The sequence below is a fragment of the Eptatretus burgeri genome, chromosome 15 (genome assembly GCF_056783735.1).
Source record: "Eptatretus burgeri isolate ZD-2024b chromosome 15, Ebu_testis_v1, whole genome shotgun sequence".
Taxonomy (NCBI): domain Eukaryota; kingdom Metazoa; phylum Chordata; class Myxini; order Myxiniformes; family Myxinidae; genus Eptatretus; species Eptatretus burgeri.
In genome coordinates this window covers 20,351,397-20,369,372 of record NC_140975.1, presented here as the reverse complement: position 1 = coordinate 20,369,372, position 17,976 = coordinate 20,351,397, and the positions used below count along the sequence as shown (strand labels likewise).

Below are 17,976 nucleotides of genomic sequence, written 5' to 3'. Positions count from 1 at the left end.
GAGGACCTGTTCTGATTGTATAATTTTACAACCCACATGCTTTGTGTTTTTGAAACGTGTGGAAACCTATCATGTGCAGCTTATGATCTGTGGTTTTAACACTGGAATCTTTACACCCCATGCCCTTTTCTCACGACGGCTTGGCTCTCCATCCCCGTAAAGTAGGAAGGCGTTACGTGCGCTCACGTTTTCACACTTCCAATAAAATCCATCTACAATTATTGCTGATGTTCATTTGAAGGAGGTGTGGCCTGCTGACATCCGTTTGGGGTATCATATTCTTGCAAAGACAAAAAGGGTTGAAATGGCATTTAGCTCCACTTCTTTGTGTGCTTAAAGGCTCGGCTAACAATTTTCCATGGAGCACAGCTGCTCATTTCATCACACCGGCTGCTGTTGAACGTTGGTTATTGTGTTTGTGCCATTCGGTCGGTAACCGCTGTGTTTGACTCCATGAACTGCAGTGAGAGGCCATCTGTTTAAATGTACCCAAAAATGGCAGGATTTTTATTTTGTTTTATTTTTTTATCATCTTGCCCCTTCATCCTCTTGCTCCACACGTGTCCTTTCCTTTCTCTCCCCATTCCAACCTTCCACTACCCTGCTTGCTCTCTCGTACCCTTCCCTTTCCTTTCTTTTTCTAATTTGTAATCCTTTCGATGAACGCCCCCCCCACCCCCACTGGATGTACTGTCGGCCAAAAAAAATAAAAAGGTAGTTAATCATGTGTGCCTTGTTTATTTATTTCTCGTAAATTGTGTTCTATGTTTTTAAATTTTAAATGTGTGTTAAGCCTATAATCATACCTTTTATTTCAGCTTGTAAGGCGTCTCCCCCAAAATTGGGTCTGTAGGTAGGAAGGCACAAATATATATATATAAATATATATATATATATATATATATATATATATATATATATATATATATATATATATGTATTGTTACGGATCTGGAAGCCATATGCATTCAAACATACAGATGTCCTAAGAGTCAGTTATTCCGTTAAGTACATGTGAGACAGGTCCGTTCCTTTTGTCTAGTAGGAGAATCAAAGGTGTGCGTTGCGATGTCCTTTAAGGTAGGTTACTAAATCTTTACATCGAACAACCATCAAACAAACCATCAAACAAACCGACAACACTACTGAACAAGCGCTTCACTCGCCTAACCGGCGACTCGTCCGAGGCAGAATCTCTGGTAGTTCCTTCTCGGCTTCCACAAACTTTGTAACTTCTTTTTGACGAGTATGGGCACACATGGAGTGGGGGTGGGGTTTTCCCTGCATGGCCGAAATCCCGCCCAGAAAGGGCAGACCCATGGGAGCCCCGTCCAATCAGGGCAGGCAGTGATGTCTGTACCACCGAAGCCCCTCCCCGCCGAGGGAGGTCAATAAAATTACAGATGCCTTTCCTCAGGAGGGATTGATTCATTGGTTCTGATTTGTTGGCGTTCGTGGAGTCTTCCTGCATCCCGAGCGTGTCCGCCCGGGGACTCCGAATGCTCCACTCGGGTTCCTCCATGGGCACGAGCCCCGCGCGTGACACTGTGGGCCGAGCCGCACGATCATTGGCAGATGCCGCACCACGGAGCACCTCTACCTCCAGCATGCAGGTACTAGAGCGAACTGCGACCCCCAGCTCATCTATCCCTGGCTGCGGGGTCGAATAAAACACCTGGGTTTCTTATCATCTGATTGCGTGTCTGTGTGTGTGTGGCGCCAGTCCATTAAGTGGAATCGTTTAAGTGTTTGATCATTGTAAATCTCGCCTGCCTTGTATTCCGCGATAAGTCTTGCCCTGTGTATTTTTTTATTTGTAAATAAATTACCATTATTAGAAATGTTCCCAGTTCGTTTCCGTCCCTTCTTGCATTGGTCCAGCATGGTTCGGATCTGAGTTTAGCCGGGTTTTTATACCCGATAATCCGTACATTCTAGCCGGCACGGCTTCGGCAGTTCCACTCGACTGCACCCGAACCGGAGTTGGCAGTCGGTCGTTGGAACTCTACCGCAGTTGGTAGAGTGGCCCGGTTCGAGCAAGACGTGCTGAGGGCGTGGTTCTCCGGTAGTCGAACTCACGTAGTTAATTAGTTAAATTGGTTCTAGACAAAAAGACCCTACGCTATGCGGTTTAGATATTTGCGTCCACGGTCGGTTCAGCGACCCACCGCATCACGGAAATATCCGGAGCGATGGCCTACAATTCCGGAGAGTCTGGTGGAGATGACGTAACCTTCCCCACCTTGTGGTCGTTCTCGCCACTCCTGGCCCGCAACAATATCGATATATATTCAGGGTGTCCCAAAAAAATGTACTCACATTTTGGCTCCTCATAACTCATTGAATTTTTCATTTCTTTTCAGATCAAATTGACCCTAATAATGGCAGAAGTACGACTAGGTTTTGAAGAAAGAAATTTATCATAAAGTGCTACTGGAAGCACGAAAACATCATGGAAGTGCAAATACAATTTAGAAGACATTTTCACAAAAGATCCACCAACGCAACGCACCATTTCTCGCATCCGAGATAAGTTTGAAACAGATGGAACTGTGCATGACCTCCATAAGGAGCGTTCAGGAAGACCACGGTCATCAACCACCCCCACAAAGGAAAATCAATTGCTGGAAACCCTCCACCGATCCCCACGGAAATCTGTACGACAAATGGCTCGTGAGACAGGAATCCCAAAATCAAGCGCCCATCGCATTTTGAAGCGAATTAATTGGAAAAGTTACATTCCAAAATTAATCCACGCTCTAAATGAAGACGATCCTGACCGGAGAGCTGAATTTTGTGAGTGGTACCTGGGAAAATGCGAAGAAGATGCAGCATTTCCATCCAAAATTGTTTGGAGCGGTGAGGCCAGCTTCAATTTAAATGGCTCAATTAACCGACACAATTGCACGTACTGGGCTCCTGAAAATCCGCATGTTACTATGGAACACCATTTAAACTTACCAGGGGTTACTGTGTGGTGTGGGATATTAGCATTGGGCATCCGAGGGTCATTCTTTTTTGACCAAACTGTCACTGGGGATGTTTACTGAAACTTGCTGCAGGAATCTGTCAGTCCACGTGTCAAAGAGATATTTGGTGACGAAGAGATTTACTTTCAGCAAGATGGAGCACTTCCCCACTACCACCGTGATGTAAGGGCCTATCTCGAAGCAACTTTTCCGAACAGATGGATTGGGCGAAGAGGTAGTGTTGAATTCCCTACGCGTTCCCCAGACCTCACGCCAATGGACTTCTTTTTATGGGGATATCTCAAAGATAAGGTTTACGGCTCAAAACCAGCAACAGTCGATGAGCTGAAAGAGGAAATTGAAAGACAATGTCTTGCAGTTCCAAATGAAATGATTCGTAACTCTGTTGAATCCATTGGTCCGCGTTATCGGCTGTGTTTGGAATGTGATGGTCATCAGTTTGAACATTTGTAAACATGCATTTATACATTTAACCATTAATCTTGTTTCTCAGTCAATAAACAACACATTTATTATCATTTAAAGAGCGAGTACATTTTTTTGGGACACCCTGTATTTCCACACATATAATATATTGTTACGGATCTGGAAACCAAACGCATTTAACCTACAGGCCCCAAAAGTCAGTTATGTCGTTAAGTATGTGTGTAGTCAGATCCCCTTCCTTTTGTCTCGTGGGAGACACAAAGGTGTGCGTTGCGATGTTTTTTTAGTTAGGTTAAATAAATCTTTACCATCCAACAACCAACCATGGTACCTCCCAGCACTTGCAACCCTCGCCTCACTGGCCACAGCAGACGGGGCAAAAACATCCAGTCTGCCGTTCCTTTCCGCTTCCACAAACGTTCCTTCCACAAACGTTGTAACTCTTTCACGACGACCTTTTTGCAACGTTGATACTGTTACTCGTCAAGTATGAACCCGCGTGGAAGAGTGGCTGGGGTTTCCCGGCAGGGGCCGAGGCCCTGCCCCTGAAGGGTGGGCCGTTGGACCCTATCCAATCAAAGGTGGACAGCGAGGTGTGTTTCACCAAGGGCCCTTCTTGTTGATGGAGGTCGATAAATCCCCGAGCACTCTCTGAGAGCGGAGTTTGGTGGGTTTTTGCTGTCACGAAAGGGTTTTTGCTGTTCCGAAGGGGTTACGAAGGTTGTTACGAAGGGGTGGTAACAGTGGTTGTTACGAGGGCTGTCACGAGGGTTGAGCAGAAGGTCGTCAAGGCGGCGAACGTGTCTCTGCTGACCCTCTACAATGAAGGAAAGAGCGACCCTGACCCCCCTCTGTGGACTCCGGCCATTCACCACCTGAGCTCCGCCACAAACCTCGAGTCCCACACGTGTGACTGGGGACCAAACCAGCGACCATTGTCAGGTGCCGCAGCACGGAGTACCCCCTTTCTCCGACAGCCAGGGACCCATCCGAACACTGACCCCCAGCTTGTCTCTCCTCGGCTGCGAGGGTCCAATAAAGAACTGTGGGTTTCTTTTCATTTGTATGTGTGTCTGCGTGTGGGCCCGTCTTAAAGTAGAACTAAATAAGTGTTTTTGGAATATTGTAAATACTGCTTGAATATTCGTGCTAAGTCTTGCCTTTGTCTTTGTCTTTTTATTGCAAATAAAACTTGTTAGAAATGTCCCCAGTCTGTTTCCGTCCCTTCTTGCATTGGTCCAGCATGGTTCGGATCTGAGTTTAGCCGGGTTTTTATTCCCAATAATCCGTTCATTCCAGCCGGCACGGCTTTGGCAGTTTCCGCTCAGCTGCACCCGAACCAGAGTTGGTAGTTGGAACTCTACCGCAGTCGGTATGGTGACCCGGTTCGAGCAAGACATGCTGAGGGCGTGGTTTCCCCGGTAGTCGAAATCGCGTAGTTAATTAGGTAAATTGGTTGTAGACAAATAGACCCTATGCTACATGGTTGAAATATTGGTGACCACGGTCGGTTCAGCGACCCGCCGCGTCACTGAATTATCCGGAGCGACGGCTTACAATTCCGGGGAGTCTGGTGGAGACGACGTAGCTTACCTCCCACCTCGTGGTCGTTCTCGCCACCGGCCCTCAACAATATATATATATATAGATGTATATATATATATATATATATATATATATATATATATATATATATATATATATATATATATATATATATATATATATATATATACACACACACATACAGTCATCGCGGTTCACCTATCGCACCCCCGGTTCATCGCGGGTTTTCCCTTGGAACGTAACTATTTCTGCGGATTCCCCCGGTACATCGCGGTATTAATATCTTCTTCTTCTTCTTCTTCCTCTTTCGGCTTGCTCCCGTTAGGGGTCGCCACAGCGGATCAACCGTCTCCATTTCACTCTATCCTCCACATCTTCCATTGACACTCCAACCACCCGCATGTCCGCCCTCACCGCATCCATGAACCTCTTCTTTGGCCTTCCTCTTCTCCTCCTGCCTGGCGGCTCCATCATCAACATCCTTCTCCCGATATACTCCGTTTCCCTCCTGTGCACATGTCCAAACCATCTCAATCTCGCCTCTCTCACTTTGTCTCCAAACCGTCCTACCTGCGCTGTCCCTCTAATATACTCATTTCTTATCCTATCCATCCTCGTCACTCCCAACGAGAATCGCAGCATCTTTAACTCTGCCACCTCCAGCTCCGCTTCCTGTCTTATTGTTAGTGTCACCGCCTCCAAACCATACAACATAGCTGGTCTCACTACCGTCTTATATACTTTCCCCTTCACTCTTGCAGCTACCCTTCTGTCACAAATCACTCCTGCAACTCTTCTCCACCCACTCCATCCTGCCTGCACTCTCTTTTTCACTTCTCTCCCACACTCTCCGTTACTTTGGACAGTTGATCCCAAGTATTTAAACCAATCCACCTTCCCCACCTCAACTCCTTGCAACCGCACCATACCACCACCCTCCCTCTCATTTACACACATGTACTCCATCTTACTCCAACTGACTATCATTCCCCTTCTCTCCAGTGCGTACCTCCACCTCTCAAGGCTCGCTTCAGCCTGCTCCCTACTCTCCCTACTGATCATGATGTCATCCGCGAACATCATCGTCCATGGAGACTGCAGTCTGATTTCGTCCGTCAACCTGTCCATCACCATTGCAAACAGGAAAGGGCTCAGAGTCGATCCTTGGTGCAATCCCACTTTAACCTTAAACCGGTCCGTCATTCCGACCGCACACCTCACCGCTGTCACACTGTCCTCATACATATCCTGCACGATCCTCACATACTTCTCCACCACTCCTGACTTCCTCATATAATACCACAACTCCTCTCTTGGCACCCTATCATAAGCTTTCTCTAAATCCACAAACACACAATGTAACTCTTTCTGGCCTTCCCTATACTTCTCCATCAACATTCTCAAAGCAAACATCGCATCAGTGGTGCTCTTTCCTGGCATAAACCCATATTGCTGCTCACAGATCGTCACCTCTCCTCTCAACCGAGCTTCCACTACTCTTTCCCACAACTTCATGGTGTGACTTAACAACTTTATCCCTCTGTAATTTCCACAGCTCTGCACATCACCCTTATTCTTGAAAATCAGAACCAGTACACTTAATCTCCACTCCTCCGGCATCCTCTCACTTTCCAAGACTTTATTCAACAATCTGGTTAACAACCCCACTGCCATCTCTCCTAAGCACTTCCATGCCTCCACTGGTATACCATCTGGGCCAACCGCCTTTCCACTTTTCATCTTCTTCATAACAGTCCTCACTTCATCCTTACTGATCCACCCCACTTCCAGATTCACTATCTCCACCTCTTCCAACCTTCTCTCTCTCTCATTTTCTTCATTCATCAACTCCTCAAAGTACTCCATCCACCTTCTCAACACACTCTCCTCGCTCGTCAGCACATTCCCATTTGCGTCCTTTATCACCCTAACCTACAGCACATCCTTCCCAGCTCGGTCCCTCTGTCTTGCCAATCGGTATAAATCCTTTTCCCCTTCTTTTGTATCCAACTTCTCATACAGCTCGTCATATGCCTTTTCCTTGGCCTTTGCCACCTCTCTTTTTGCCTTTCGACGCCACTCCTTGTACTCCTGCCTACTTTCTTCATCTCTCTGACTATCCCACTTCTTTTTCGCCAACCCCTTCTTCCTTATACTTTCCTGTACTTCCTCATTCCACCACCAAGTCTCCTTATCTTCTTTCCTCTGTCCAGATGTCACACCAAGTACCTTCCTAGCTATCTCCCTCACAACTTCTGCTGTCGTTGCCCAATCATCCCACCCATCTTTACCACCATCCAACGCCTGTCTCACCTCCTCCCTAAGTTTCACGCAACAGTCTTCCTCCTTCAGCTTCCACCATCTGGTCCTTGGTTCAGCCCTCACTCTCTTCCTCAACCTCACCTCTAAAGTCATCCTACAGACCACCAATCGATGCTGTCGAGCTACACTGTCCCTTGCCACCACCTTACAGTCACTAATCTCTTTCAGGTTGCATCTCCTACTTAAGATGTAATCCACCTGTGTGCACTTTCCTCCACTCTTGTATGTCACCCTGTGTTCCTCCTTCTTCTTGAAATACGTATTTACCACTGCCATTTCCATTCTTTTTGCAAACTCTACCACCATTTGCCCTTCCACATTTCTCTTGTTGAGACCGTACCTCGCCATCACCTCCTCATCCTCTTTATTCCCTTCCCCAACATGTCCATTGAAATCTGCTCCAATCACCACTCTTTCATCCTTGGATACACTCTCCACCACTTCATCTAACTCACTCCAGAAATCTTCTTTATACTCCATCTCACACCCCATATGTGGGGCATATGCACTGATGACATTCATCATCACCCCTTCAATTTCCAACTTCACACTCATCACTCGGTCAGACACTCTCCTCACCTCCAATACCCTCTTGACATAATCTTCCTTCAGGATTACCCTGACACCATTTCTCCTCCCATCCACACCATGGTAGAACAGTTTGAAACCACCTCCAATGTTCCTAGCCTTATTCCCCATCCACTTGGTCTCTTGTACACACAGTATGTCCACCTTTCTTCTCTCCATCATATCAGCCAACTCTCGCCCTTTGCCAGTCATCGTCCCAACATTCAGAGTTCTAACTCTCACCTCCACACTTCTACCCTTCCCCCTCTCCCACTGCCTCCGGACTCGCCTTCCCCGTCTCCTTCTCCTCCTTCGCCCAGCAGTAGCACAATTTTCACTGGTACCCTGCTGACCACCGGTACCGGTGGCGGTCGTTGGTAACCCGGGCCTCGACCGATCCGGTATGGAAATTCGTTTTGTTGTCCGCATAATGACTTGGCATAGGTTTTTACGCCGGATGCCCTTCCTGACGCAACCCTGGTCGCCTTTTACGACACACAGGGATATGGTACACCTATTCTAACCAGGGCATACACCGGGCCCAGTACAACTGGTGCTCATTTCGCCGACCTCGGAAGGATGGCAGGCTGAGTCAACCCCCTGGTGTTTTCGACTTGGTTTATATATACATATATATATTATATATATATATATATTATATATATTATACATATTATATATTATATATATATATATACATATACATACATATATTAATTCAGTGTCCCAACGGGGCTTGAACTCAGGACCTTTTGCATCCCAAGCCACTGCCCTAACCACTGCGCCAATACCAGGCTTATCGCGGTAATAATATATAAAATATAAATTATTTTAGCAATAAATTATAACGCGTGGCGCTCAACCAGTCACACAACGCACGAGACAAAGTTTCGCTTGTGAACTTCGAATATTTTCTACGTTTTTTCTCCAAGCCCCACGATGCCGCCAAAACTCCCTGCACCTTCTCAGGCCTCTGGCAAGGAACCGAAGCGCCAGAGGAAGGTCCTGGGACGCTCCAGGAGAAGGTTGAGGTAAAGGTGCTCGATATATGCTTCGGGAAGGAAAAAGGTCTGCCGCTGTTGGACGAGCACTGCTCGTCTATACGTATATACATATATACATATTGTTGCGAATTCGCGCCCGTCGGCGTGCGATCGGCCACGTAACTCGAATCGCGGCACGTCACCCACCGGACGGACAATTCAGTCGTGACCCTCCGGGAACTATCGCCCGGAGCCAGTCACGGGTGGGGGTTTAACCTCACCATTATCGTGCCAATTGCCCACCTGCGCAGGATAGCGTTGCTAGCCAAATTCGACCTACCTAAGTACCTGCGCGAGTGGTCGACTGGGTGATCATACCACGCCACAGGCCGACTCCGGACACGAACCGCTTAAGCGGTTCGTTCCGTATTACATGGATAACCGAGCGGAGTTATCGTCGGCCTTGATGGTTCCGATTAATTTCCGGGCGTTTTAAACCCACTACGAATCTCTTACGCGATGCAGGATGGAAAGTCAATAAAAAGGAAGGAGACGAAGCAGAGCGGGAACAGTTCAACAAGGAAGCATTTTATTTACACACACGGACACAAAGCAAGCACATATCCACAGCCATACAATTATGCAACAAAAGCAAATGCAGAGTTAAAACCGAATAAGACCGACACACGGCAACACTTACGCAGTTCTACTTTATGGATGGCGCCACCACAAGCATTTACACAAAAAGCAAAGGAAAAAGAAAAGAAGTCGCGACTTCCCTTTTCGTGGCTGGTGAGTCCCTTTCCCACGACCGTCAGCGTGGTCGCGCCTGGCCCCGTCCTCTCTCGTGGCCGGCAAACCCTCTCCGGCACTCCTCGTCCGGACGCGCAGGTCCACCTCACAACCGGCGCTGCCGCGTCTCCCGTCCATGCCTTCGTTGACAGGCCGCTCGCCAAGCCGCGAGCGCAGGACCTCTTCCCCCGAAAAGACAAGCAGCGCCAAGAAGAAGACGACGTCCAGCCCAGAAGCTCAAACAACCCGAAGAACACAGGAACTCTCGATGACAAGGAGATAGGAAGCCTCGAAAACAAAACCCAACTTACTCAAGGTCCGTGCTACCCGCATTTTGTAGCGCGGGGCTCCGCCCTTCGCTCTGCCCCGTTTTCGGCCCCCCCTCCCTTCGAGCTTCTTGGAGAAGCCTCTCGAAGGGGGGCGTGCCCTCTCGCTCTCCCTCCACCCTGCCCCGTGTGGGGGCCGGGGGAGTCATTTTTTGGCTCAGGGCCAGAGAATTATTCCCCCAAAAAGAGGCCCCCACCTTTTCTCATCTTTGACCCCTGGCTCGGAATCGCACTTCCACCACACCGAGCGCGGAGAATTTAGACGGGAGAAACAGGCGGGAAAAACCCCTGAGCATCGTTGGTGGTTTTTGTTCTTCCCCGGAGCTCGTAACCGCACGGGGCCTATTGAATGGCGAGTGGCGAAGATGTGGTAGCGTAGAGGGTGGAGGTGGCGTGGTTGTAGTGTGGTTGGCGCTGTGGTGGGGATGGCGTGGTTGTTGAGATGCTGTTTGTTTGAAATAAAACATAGAACAGAAAAATGGCTAACTCAAAGCGTCGCAGCCCGGATGGATCACATAAATTCCCTCTATACAACAGGTGTGGGCTAACTACACATGGACCTATCGAGATATCTCACCTGAGGACTCTTTATGGTGTAATGCGAATTTCCACAACCGTAACACAACCTCCTCCCCTTTTTACAGACTCGTCCCGAGTCATCAAATTTTCGTGTGCCATCATGTGTAGTTCTCCCCTAAAACGTTTTACCTTCGGATCCCTGAGTGCGACATTCAGTGTATTCGTGTCCCCAAAATAAATAACCTGAGGGCTGAGTAACTCACTGAACAAACCCACTCATACAGACGACTTAAATAAAATTGCCGGCGCTAGGCAGACATGCCCGGGGCGCACTCGTATTTACAGTACATCTTAACACCTTAACTTACAAATTTTACAGTAAACCATGGCCCAGGATCAATCGACTCTGCAAAGAGAAAAAGGCAAAGTCAACCGGCGCACGGGCCGCCACTGCAGGCCCGTGTTGTAGCTGCCAACAGGACAGTTCTTGCAGCTTGCAAACTGTTGCTTTCACGATGATCCCGAAATGAACAGGGGGGGGGGGGCAAATGTAAAACAGAACGGGGCTGGTGAACATGGGCAGTGGGCATGGATGGCAAAAGCAAACAGGTAAGGCATGGCATGACAAGGCCGCTGTAGTAAACACAGCCGGCAGATGAACTGGCCGGCATGGTCCTTGAAGCACAGCTGCAGACGATCCGACAGGTACAGGCCTCGCAGAAAACAGCCAGCCGATGAAGTGGGCCGGCGCAGGCCTTGCAGCAAAAACAGCCGACAGACGATCGACCGGCACAGGCCTGGCAGTAACACAGCCAGCCGATGAAGTTGGCCAGCCTTTACCTTGCAGTGGAGGTTGTTGGAGGGAGTGCGGTGGTGCTGGCCACTCGGAAGGCGGGCGCGGACCTACCGACCCGTCTCCCTCCCAACCTATCGCCTTTGACTGTCTCTGTACCTACCCACTCCCTTAATTTGTAAAAAACCAATTTAGCCCCAACTTATTTTTTTGTTGTTTTTATTTTTATTTTTTTAATTCCCCTCTATAAATCGTCCCCAAACCCCCTTTAACGTCCTTGTTCGACTAACCTATCGTTTCCTAGCCTACTCCCAACCCCTACGTTCCCTTCCTGGAGGGGAATAAGGGAGAGCTAGCGTCCTGTGTCGAGGCCCAAAGAAGCCTCAGGATAGCCTCCCCAGACTTCAGCGATCTTTAACCCAAAGTGGGTCCAGCGGCCCACAACGAGAGCGAAGGGATGGATCGTGCGGAGGGGTACACTTCCTATCTACCCTATCCATTAACCTTTAAACTACCCCGGGGCTTTCAACAAGTGCATCTCGCTTAATCTATTGGTTCTAACAACCCGGATTCCCGTCGCCTGTGTTGGTGTCCTTACAATTTTGGGCCTCGCACCTCCCCCAATTTTCCTTCCGTGCCCTCACACGGTCTCATGGCTGGGATGCGTGGCTCCCTTGGCAGGCACTACCCTCTGCCAATTCTCTAACAATGGCACCCCCGGGCACTACACTGCCTCCGAGCCTACCAGCTCCCTAAACACTGGGGAGTGCCCTCCCTGGCGACTCCCCTAAAATGCTCACGTGGCAGGCTGGCTTCCCGGGCCCCTTTCCAACGGTCACCCATGCCCACAACACTGCCCACACGGCTAACGGCGCCCCGGGCCCCCGCATCATGCGGGTGCACCCATGCCCAGTACGCTAACCCGGCCCCCCATGGGCCCGCGGCCGACTAGCCCGGTGCCCGGGGTACCCACTCAGCGATACTCACCTTTCGCAGCCACACTCCCAGCCCGTCAACAGGGCTCCTGCACCCCTCCAAACAGGTATTGAGCCTACACTCCCACCAACAGCAAAACGACCTCCATTTTGTCAATTTAACTAACCCACTAACTCACTCTACACTGACCCCGGGGTCCCTTGGGCGGGAATCACTCCTCCCCCCAATCACTCATCGCACCATGCATTCCACATTCACTCCATACACACAGATCCGCTGGCCTCACTCACTCACCAGGTTAATTTCCACTCTTTAACATACACATCGCTGATCTCTGCCATCCTGCTGACGACATCCCCAAACTAACTCGTGCTCCCACGTCGTCCCTTAAACTACAGCACGTTCCATTTAACACTACGAAGCTAAGCTACGTCCCTACGACACATCCACAACTCTGTCTCTGTCCTCAAATCTTATTTCCAACCTAAATCTCACCTAAAATCCCTCTACCTAATCCATTCCACGGGCTCCATGAGGACTTACCCCTGCCCCATGAAGCCGGTCAAGCGAAGCTAACCCTTCCCCCTCACTAGTGTTCATCCTGTGCTCAGCAGGGGGGTCTTCCACCCCTTGTCCAGAATCCTGTTCATCCGAAGCGAGGCTTGCTTTTTTTTTCTTTTTCTCACGCATCACCAGCGCGGCAACTTGCGACCTGCGCACCAGCGTGGCAATTCACAGCCGCGCACCTTTGGCATGACGTCATGGCAGCTGTTGGCGTCCCTCGTCCCTCTTGGACGGTACCATCCGGCAGGGATTCACCCTCCTGCTGGATTCCAACCATACACGCAGCCATGACGTCACCCGGCGCATAAAAAAAACCGAGCCTCGCGTCTCGAGGGGTTCCCCACGCGCACACATGTGCTCTGCCCATTGGAGCTTAACACAAGCTCACGTGGAGAACCCGTCTGGTCCAAATCGGTATCCTGCCGAACCTTTGTCCGTCCGCGGGATCGGCAACATCCACCGCTGGCATGTCCGGACCGGGCTTCACTCCTGCAAGCGCGCACGTGGCGGCCTCGTGCGTACCACAGCACGGACCTCGCGCTCGCTGCTGGGCAAACCCGGCGCGATCCCCCTTGAAACTACGACCGCTACCCGGCCCTTGTCTCTCAATTGTCGCAGTCGTCGTCACCATTCGACGCACGCGCTGAAACTCCCGCGTGTCATGAGACTCACACACCACGACATTCCACTCACACCTGGAGACGTGGCTGCATGCTCCCGCATGCCGACCGTCATCTCCCTCACACACGCTGTCTCCCTCACACTCGCCCGCTCACTCACTCGTGCCATTTCCCTTGCACACGTGGCTCCTTCCACACACAGTGCTTCATCCACACACGGCGTGCTGGGAGGAACGTACTTCGGCACACTTGCCACCACACGACTCAGACACGGAGCTTCTGGCACACACGGGGCTTCACCAATACACGCGGTCGCACTCACACCTTTCACCACACACACCGGGACAACACTCACGCTGGGGACTCGCGCTACCACAAGTGGTTCCGGGGTCTCTATACCCCCCAACTTCGTGTGCACCCGTTCACAGCACTCGCCCCCTCGACCTCACAAAGCTCGACCGGACCCACCTGGTCGAGATCCGCTTCAAGGGAGTATAGCATCTCCCTCCGTTCCTGAGGACTCTTTATCTCACCTGAGGATATCTCACCTGAGGACTCTTTATGGTGTAATGCGAATTTCCACAACCGTAACACTAGATTTCCATTTATATATTTATATATATTTTTTTATATATATGCAGTAGGTCTTTTCAAAATTCTTTTAATTCTCAGAATAACTTGCTTAAACCCCTGCTTAGACATTTGTCAGGCATGTCCTGTTATGTCACTGGTTTGACACTGCAGCTTCTTTGTTTTCTGCAGAGACAAGGCTATGTGAAGAAGCTTCTGGAACTGTTCGTGCTCTGTGAAGATGTTGAGAACACTGAGGGACTCCACCACCTGCATGAGATAGTCCGCGGTCTCTTCTTGCTGAACAAGACACCCCTCTTTGAGGTTATGTTCTCAGAAGACTACATCATGGACGTTGTCGGCTGCCTCGAGTACGACCCAACGCTTTCGCACCCACGCAGGCACCGCGAGTTCCTTACAAAAATTGCCAAGTTCAAGGAGGTCATTCCCATCCGTGATCCGGAGCTGCGTCAGAAGATCCACCAGACTTACCGGGTTCAGTACATTCAGGACGTCGTGCTACCTACGCCGTCTATCTTCGAAGAGAACATGCTGTCCACACTCAGCTCATTCATTTTCTTCAACAAGGTGGAGATCGTTGGTATGCTGCAGGTAACTCCATGGGTTTGTTTTTATTTGCATGGTGTGGTTCCTGGAATTTTCCAAATCGTATATCTCTCAAAATACAAGGGTGTTTGGCCTCGACCTTTTATTGGTAACTCAGCTTACATGTATAATTACAATAAACAACCTTTTTTAAAAATTTCTTTTCTTTTTGCAGGATCTAAAGTTTGTAGTAGAGCTGCCACACACACATTTCACACCTGTGTGGACATACAGCTGAATGCATGACACAACACAGGACTGTTAGACGAGACAAACATAGCCACTGAGTTTGGGGGAAGTGCTGTCACTTCTCAGGGCACTGGGTACCAGCAACATCACAACAATGGCACCACCTTTATCACCGCACTCAGTGGGGCAATTCCTAAGGAGGAATTTCTTCCTCCCCATGGATGCCAACCTATGGAGATTGTCCATGCTCCGATCCTTTTATATGCTGAACATCAAGCAAGAAAGTAGCAAGTACCATTTTTAAAGTCTTTTGTATGACTCACTTGCATTACTTCTCAAAGTAGTCTCTGGGTTTGTACAAACAGCCCGTTGGACAGTTTTGGTCACTTTAAGCAAGATCCCTAATTTGCTTGATGTATATATTATTAAGCCTCGTGGCTAGCATTGCAGCACATGGTTCATTCTGTACACTTTCACGTCCATCTTAAAATGTACCAGTCAAATTGGCAATATCCTCGATTCAACGGAATACCACTCTCTGTGAAGGCTCGTGTCTGCCTGCGTCCTTGACAGGCAATCATCTGTAAATATCAACAAGCTTGTTGTTTCCATTGACCAGAAATGTCATCATTGTTGGCCGTTTCACCTCTTTGTAATCTCATTCGCCTCCATGTTGATTTCTAGCACTTGCGTTGATGCAGGAAATACTTGATCATGGCTATTGGTCAACAATGCCAAAAGACAAAGTCCCTCAAAATTATGAATCTAAATACTGTACATATGCCTTAAACAAAAGTCTTGGTCAAAATAAATCTGCAATCTCCCTCATGAGAGTGCCTTACTTAATAATCATCCGTCAAATAGAATAATAATCAGCTTATTTTCATCGACACTCCCATGTTAAAAAAATAACTACCCACGGTTTTTTTTTTCTGCACCTTGCAGAAGAACAGAGCATAATTCATCACGTTCAATATGTCGGGAAAGTCTGAATGATGACATCATTGCATGACACAAAACACAAAATTAGCCAATTAAATCCTCCGTATTGAGTGGACCTTGCCGCAGCATGAAAGAGCTGCTATAAGCAGAGAGCACCGAGAGATGGCTGGCCAAAGTATCTCAACTCGGCCTCAAATCGACCTGGATACGACAGAGTACGTGATGAAAAGGATGTCAGAAATGTTATGGACACAATTTAAAATATGGTTAATCCCTATGACCATTCCTTGGAGGTAGATCAACTGTATCACCATCTGGCCAAGCTGCTTCTTCACCTGTAGTTACACATGCGATATTGAGGTCAAGGAGAATGGAGAAGTCATTTATATCACCAATTGATCCTGTGAAGAAGATGAAACGAAAGACATTCAGGGACACTGCTAAATCCATGATAACGAAGGTAAAGCGATGGCAGATTTCTCTGAAAGCAGACAGGAACTTGTTTGTGAAACTCATCATTTGGAAGTGTGGGAAAAAAAAGTATGCTGACTGCCACACACCTGGACCATTGCCACTGCCACACACCAACCATGACAGATCTCTTGTTAAGACCAAGAGCTAAATTCAAGCATTTTCTCAAGAGTCCTATGAATCCACCAATAACCATTGAAGAGATACTAACCTGTTAGACGTAGTCGTGGGATACCATGGCATTTATCCAAATCATGAAACCACCATCAATATTTGGGCAGTTCGCAGACAAAGTACTGAAGGTCCTTGTCAATCAAGCCAAGCTGGATGGGTCAAAAATGGTCCACTTTGTTCCAGACGATGCAAGGACGATAACATCAAAAGTTGTAAACAAAGGTCATTTGGTGGAACACAAATCACAAAGATATTCTCCCCTGATGAAAAAATCCCATACCAAGATAAATGTATTCTGTTGAGTGGTGACAATAAGGAAAATTTTGTCTTGTGTTGCTGGTGGACCATGTGTGTTCTGCAAATACCTGGGTGGGTGGGGGAGTGGGGGGGAGGGTGAGGGAGGCAAAGCACAGAGGGCAGAGGGTGCAATACCAGAAAGAAAGTGGAAGAAGCCAACGACACCACCGATTTGTCGACGATGGCAAAGTGATAGGCCCATAGACACTGCTTCATCGCAGGAAATGCTAATAATCTTGAAGGCCTTTGTTTCCACGGCATCATGCTGAGCAAGATGTAAGTCAGGGGAGCCAGCCCAGAGGGGAGAGCAGTACTCCATCAAGTTGCAGATGAAGGCCTTGTTGGTGGATAGGAGTTCAAGTGTGCAAAGGAAGGAATTTGTATGATGAAGGATGCCCGGTCAGTGGCTGGCTTTGGAGTCCAACTTTGAAATATGGCTCATTAAAGAGAGATCATGGCTGAGGGTGAGATCCAAGAGCTTGAGTGAACTTCTTTGAGGGTTGTTGAGAAAGTAGATGGGAGGTTTGTGGTCCAGTCTCTTTCAGAAAGAGAGAGAGATAGACATAATGTGTGAGTGTGGGATTTATCAGGGTTAAAAGACATAATCAAGTGTTTGACCAGTTTGTGATTTTTTTTCAAGATCTGAAGAGAGGGAAAAGACTGCTGCCTGCCTGTCTGAAGGATGAGAGATGTCAAGGCAGAGGGTGGAGTCATTAGCAAGTAGTTAAGGAGGATTTTCCAGAGGGTCAGATAGATCATTGATAATGATTAGGAATAGGACTGGGCCCAGAACACTGCCTTGAGGCACTCCAGCCTTGACAGGGTGAGGAGATTAAAGGGTTCTGTTCAGAGCCACGTGTTGGCTATGAGAGTAGAGGAAGTCAGTAACCCAAGAGTGTAGTTGGCCTTGAATGCCATAGGCTGAGAGTTTGGAGAGCAAGTTGGGGATGCAAGTGTCTATCCAAAGCTCAGGATATGTTCAGGGAGACGTTCTAAGAAACATTTTGAACATGTTTAATGCATGTACTCACTGTATTCACAATCAACATTACTGGAAAAGCCAGACATAAAGAAAGGTCGCTTTGTCCCTGATAGTGTAACACAGACACAAGGCCTTGCTTTGAAAAGGTGTTGACTATACAGACGAGATTGCCAAAATTAATTATCCAAAACATCAAAAGACACAATCATATCATTACCTCCGCCACCAAAGATGAACCAAGGTTATGTTTTCACTCCTGTCTGTCTGTCTGTCAGCGTTTTTCTGTGAACTGCATTTCTCAAAAAGTTATGGACAGATTCGGATGAAGCTTGCTGGACAGG

The 17,976-nt window shown here is 48.3% G+C and overlaps 1 protein-coding gene across 10 annotated transcripts in view; it reads left to right on the top strand.

Annotated features, from left to right (window-relative positions):
* Positions 1-17,976, top strand: part of LOC147011692 (serine/threonine-protein phosphatase 4 regulatory subunit 3-like) — a 97,121-nt gene that overhangs the window by 18,136 nt on the left and 61,009 nt on the right. For 8 of the 10 annotated variants that reach the window (XM_085858539.1, XM_085858538.1, XM_085858540.1 and 5 more), the window contains one exon: positions 14,167-14,586. The exons of the other annotated variants lie outside the window; for them this stretch is intronic. In XM_085858539.1, the coding sequence (XP_085714665.1) occupies positions 14,167-14,586 (420 nt within the window). The remainder of the gene's footprint in view (positions 1-14,166; positions 14,587-17,976) is intronic. 10 annotated transcript variants of the gene reach the window in all.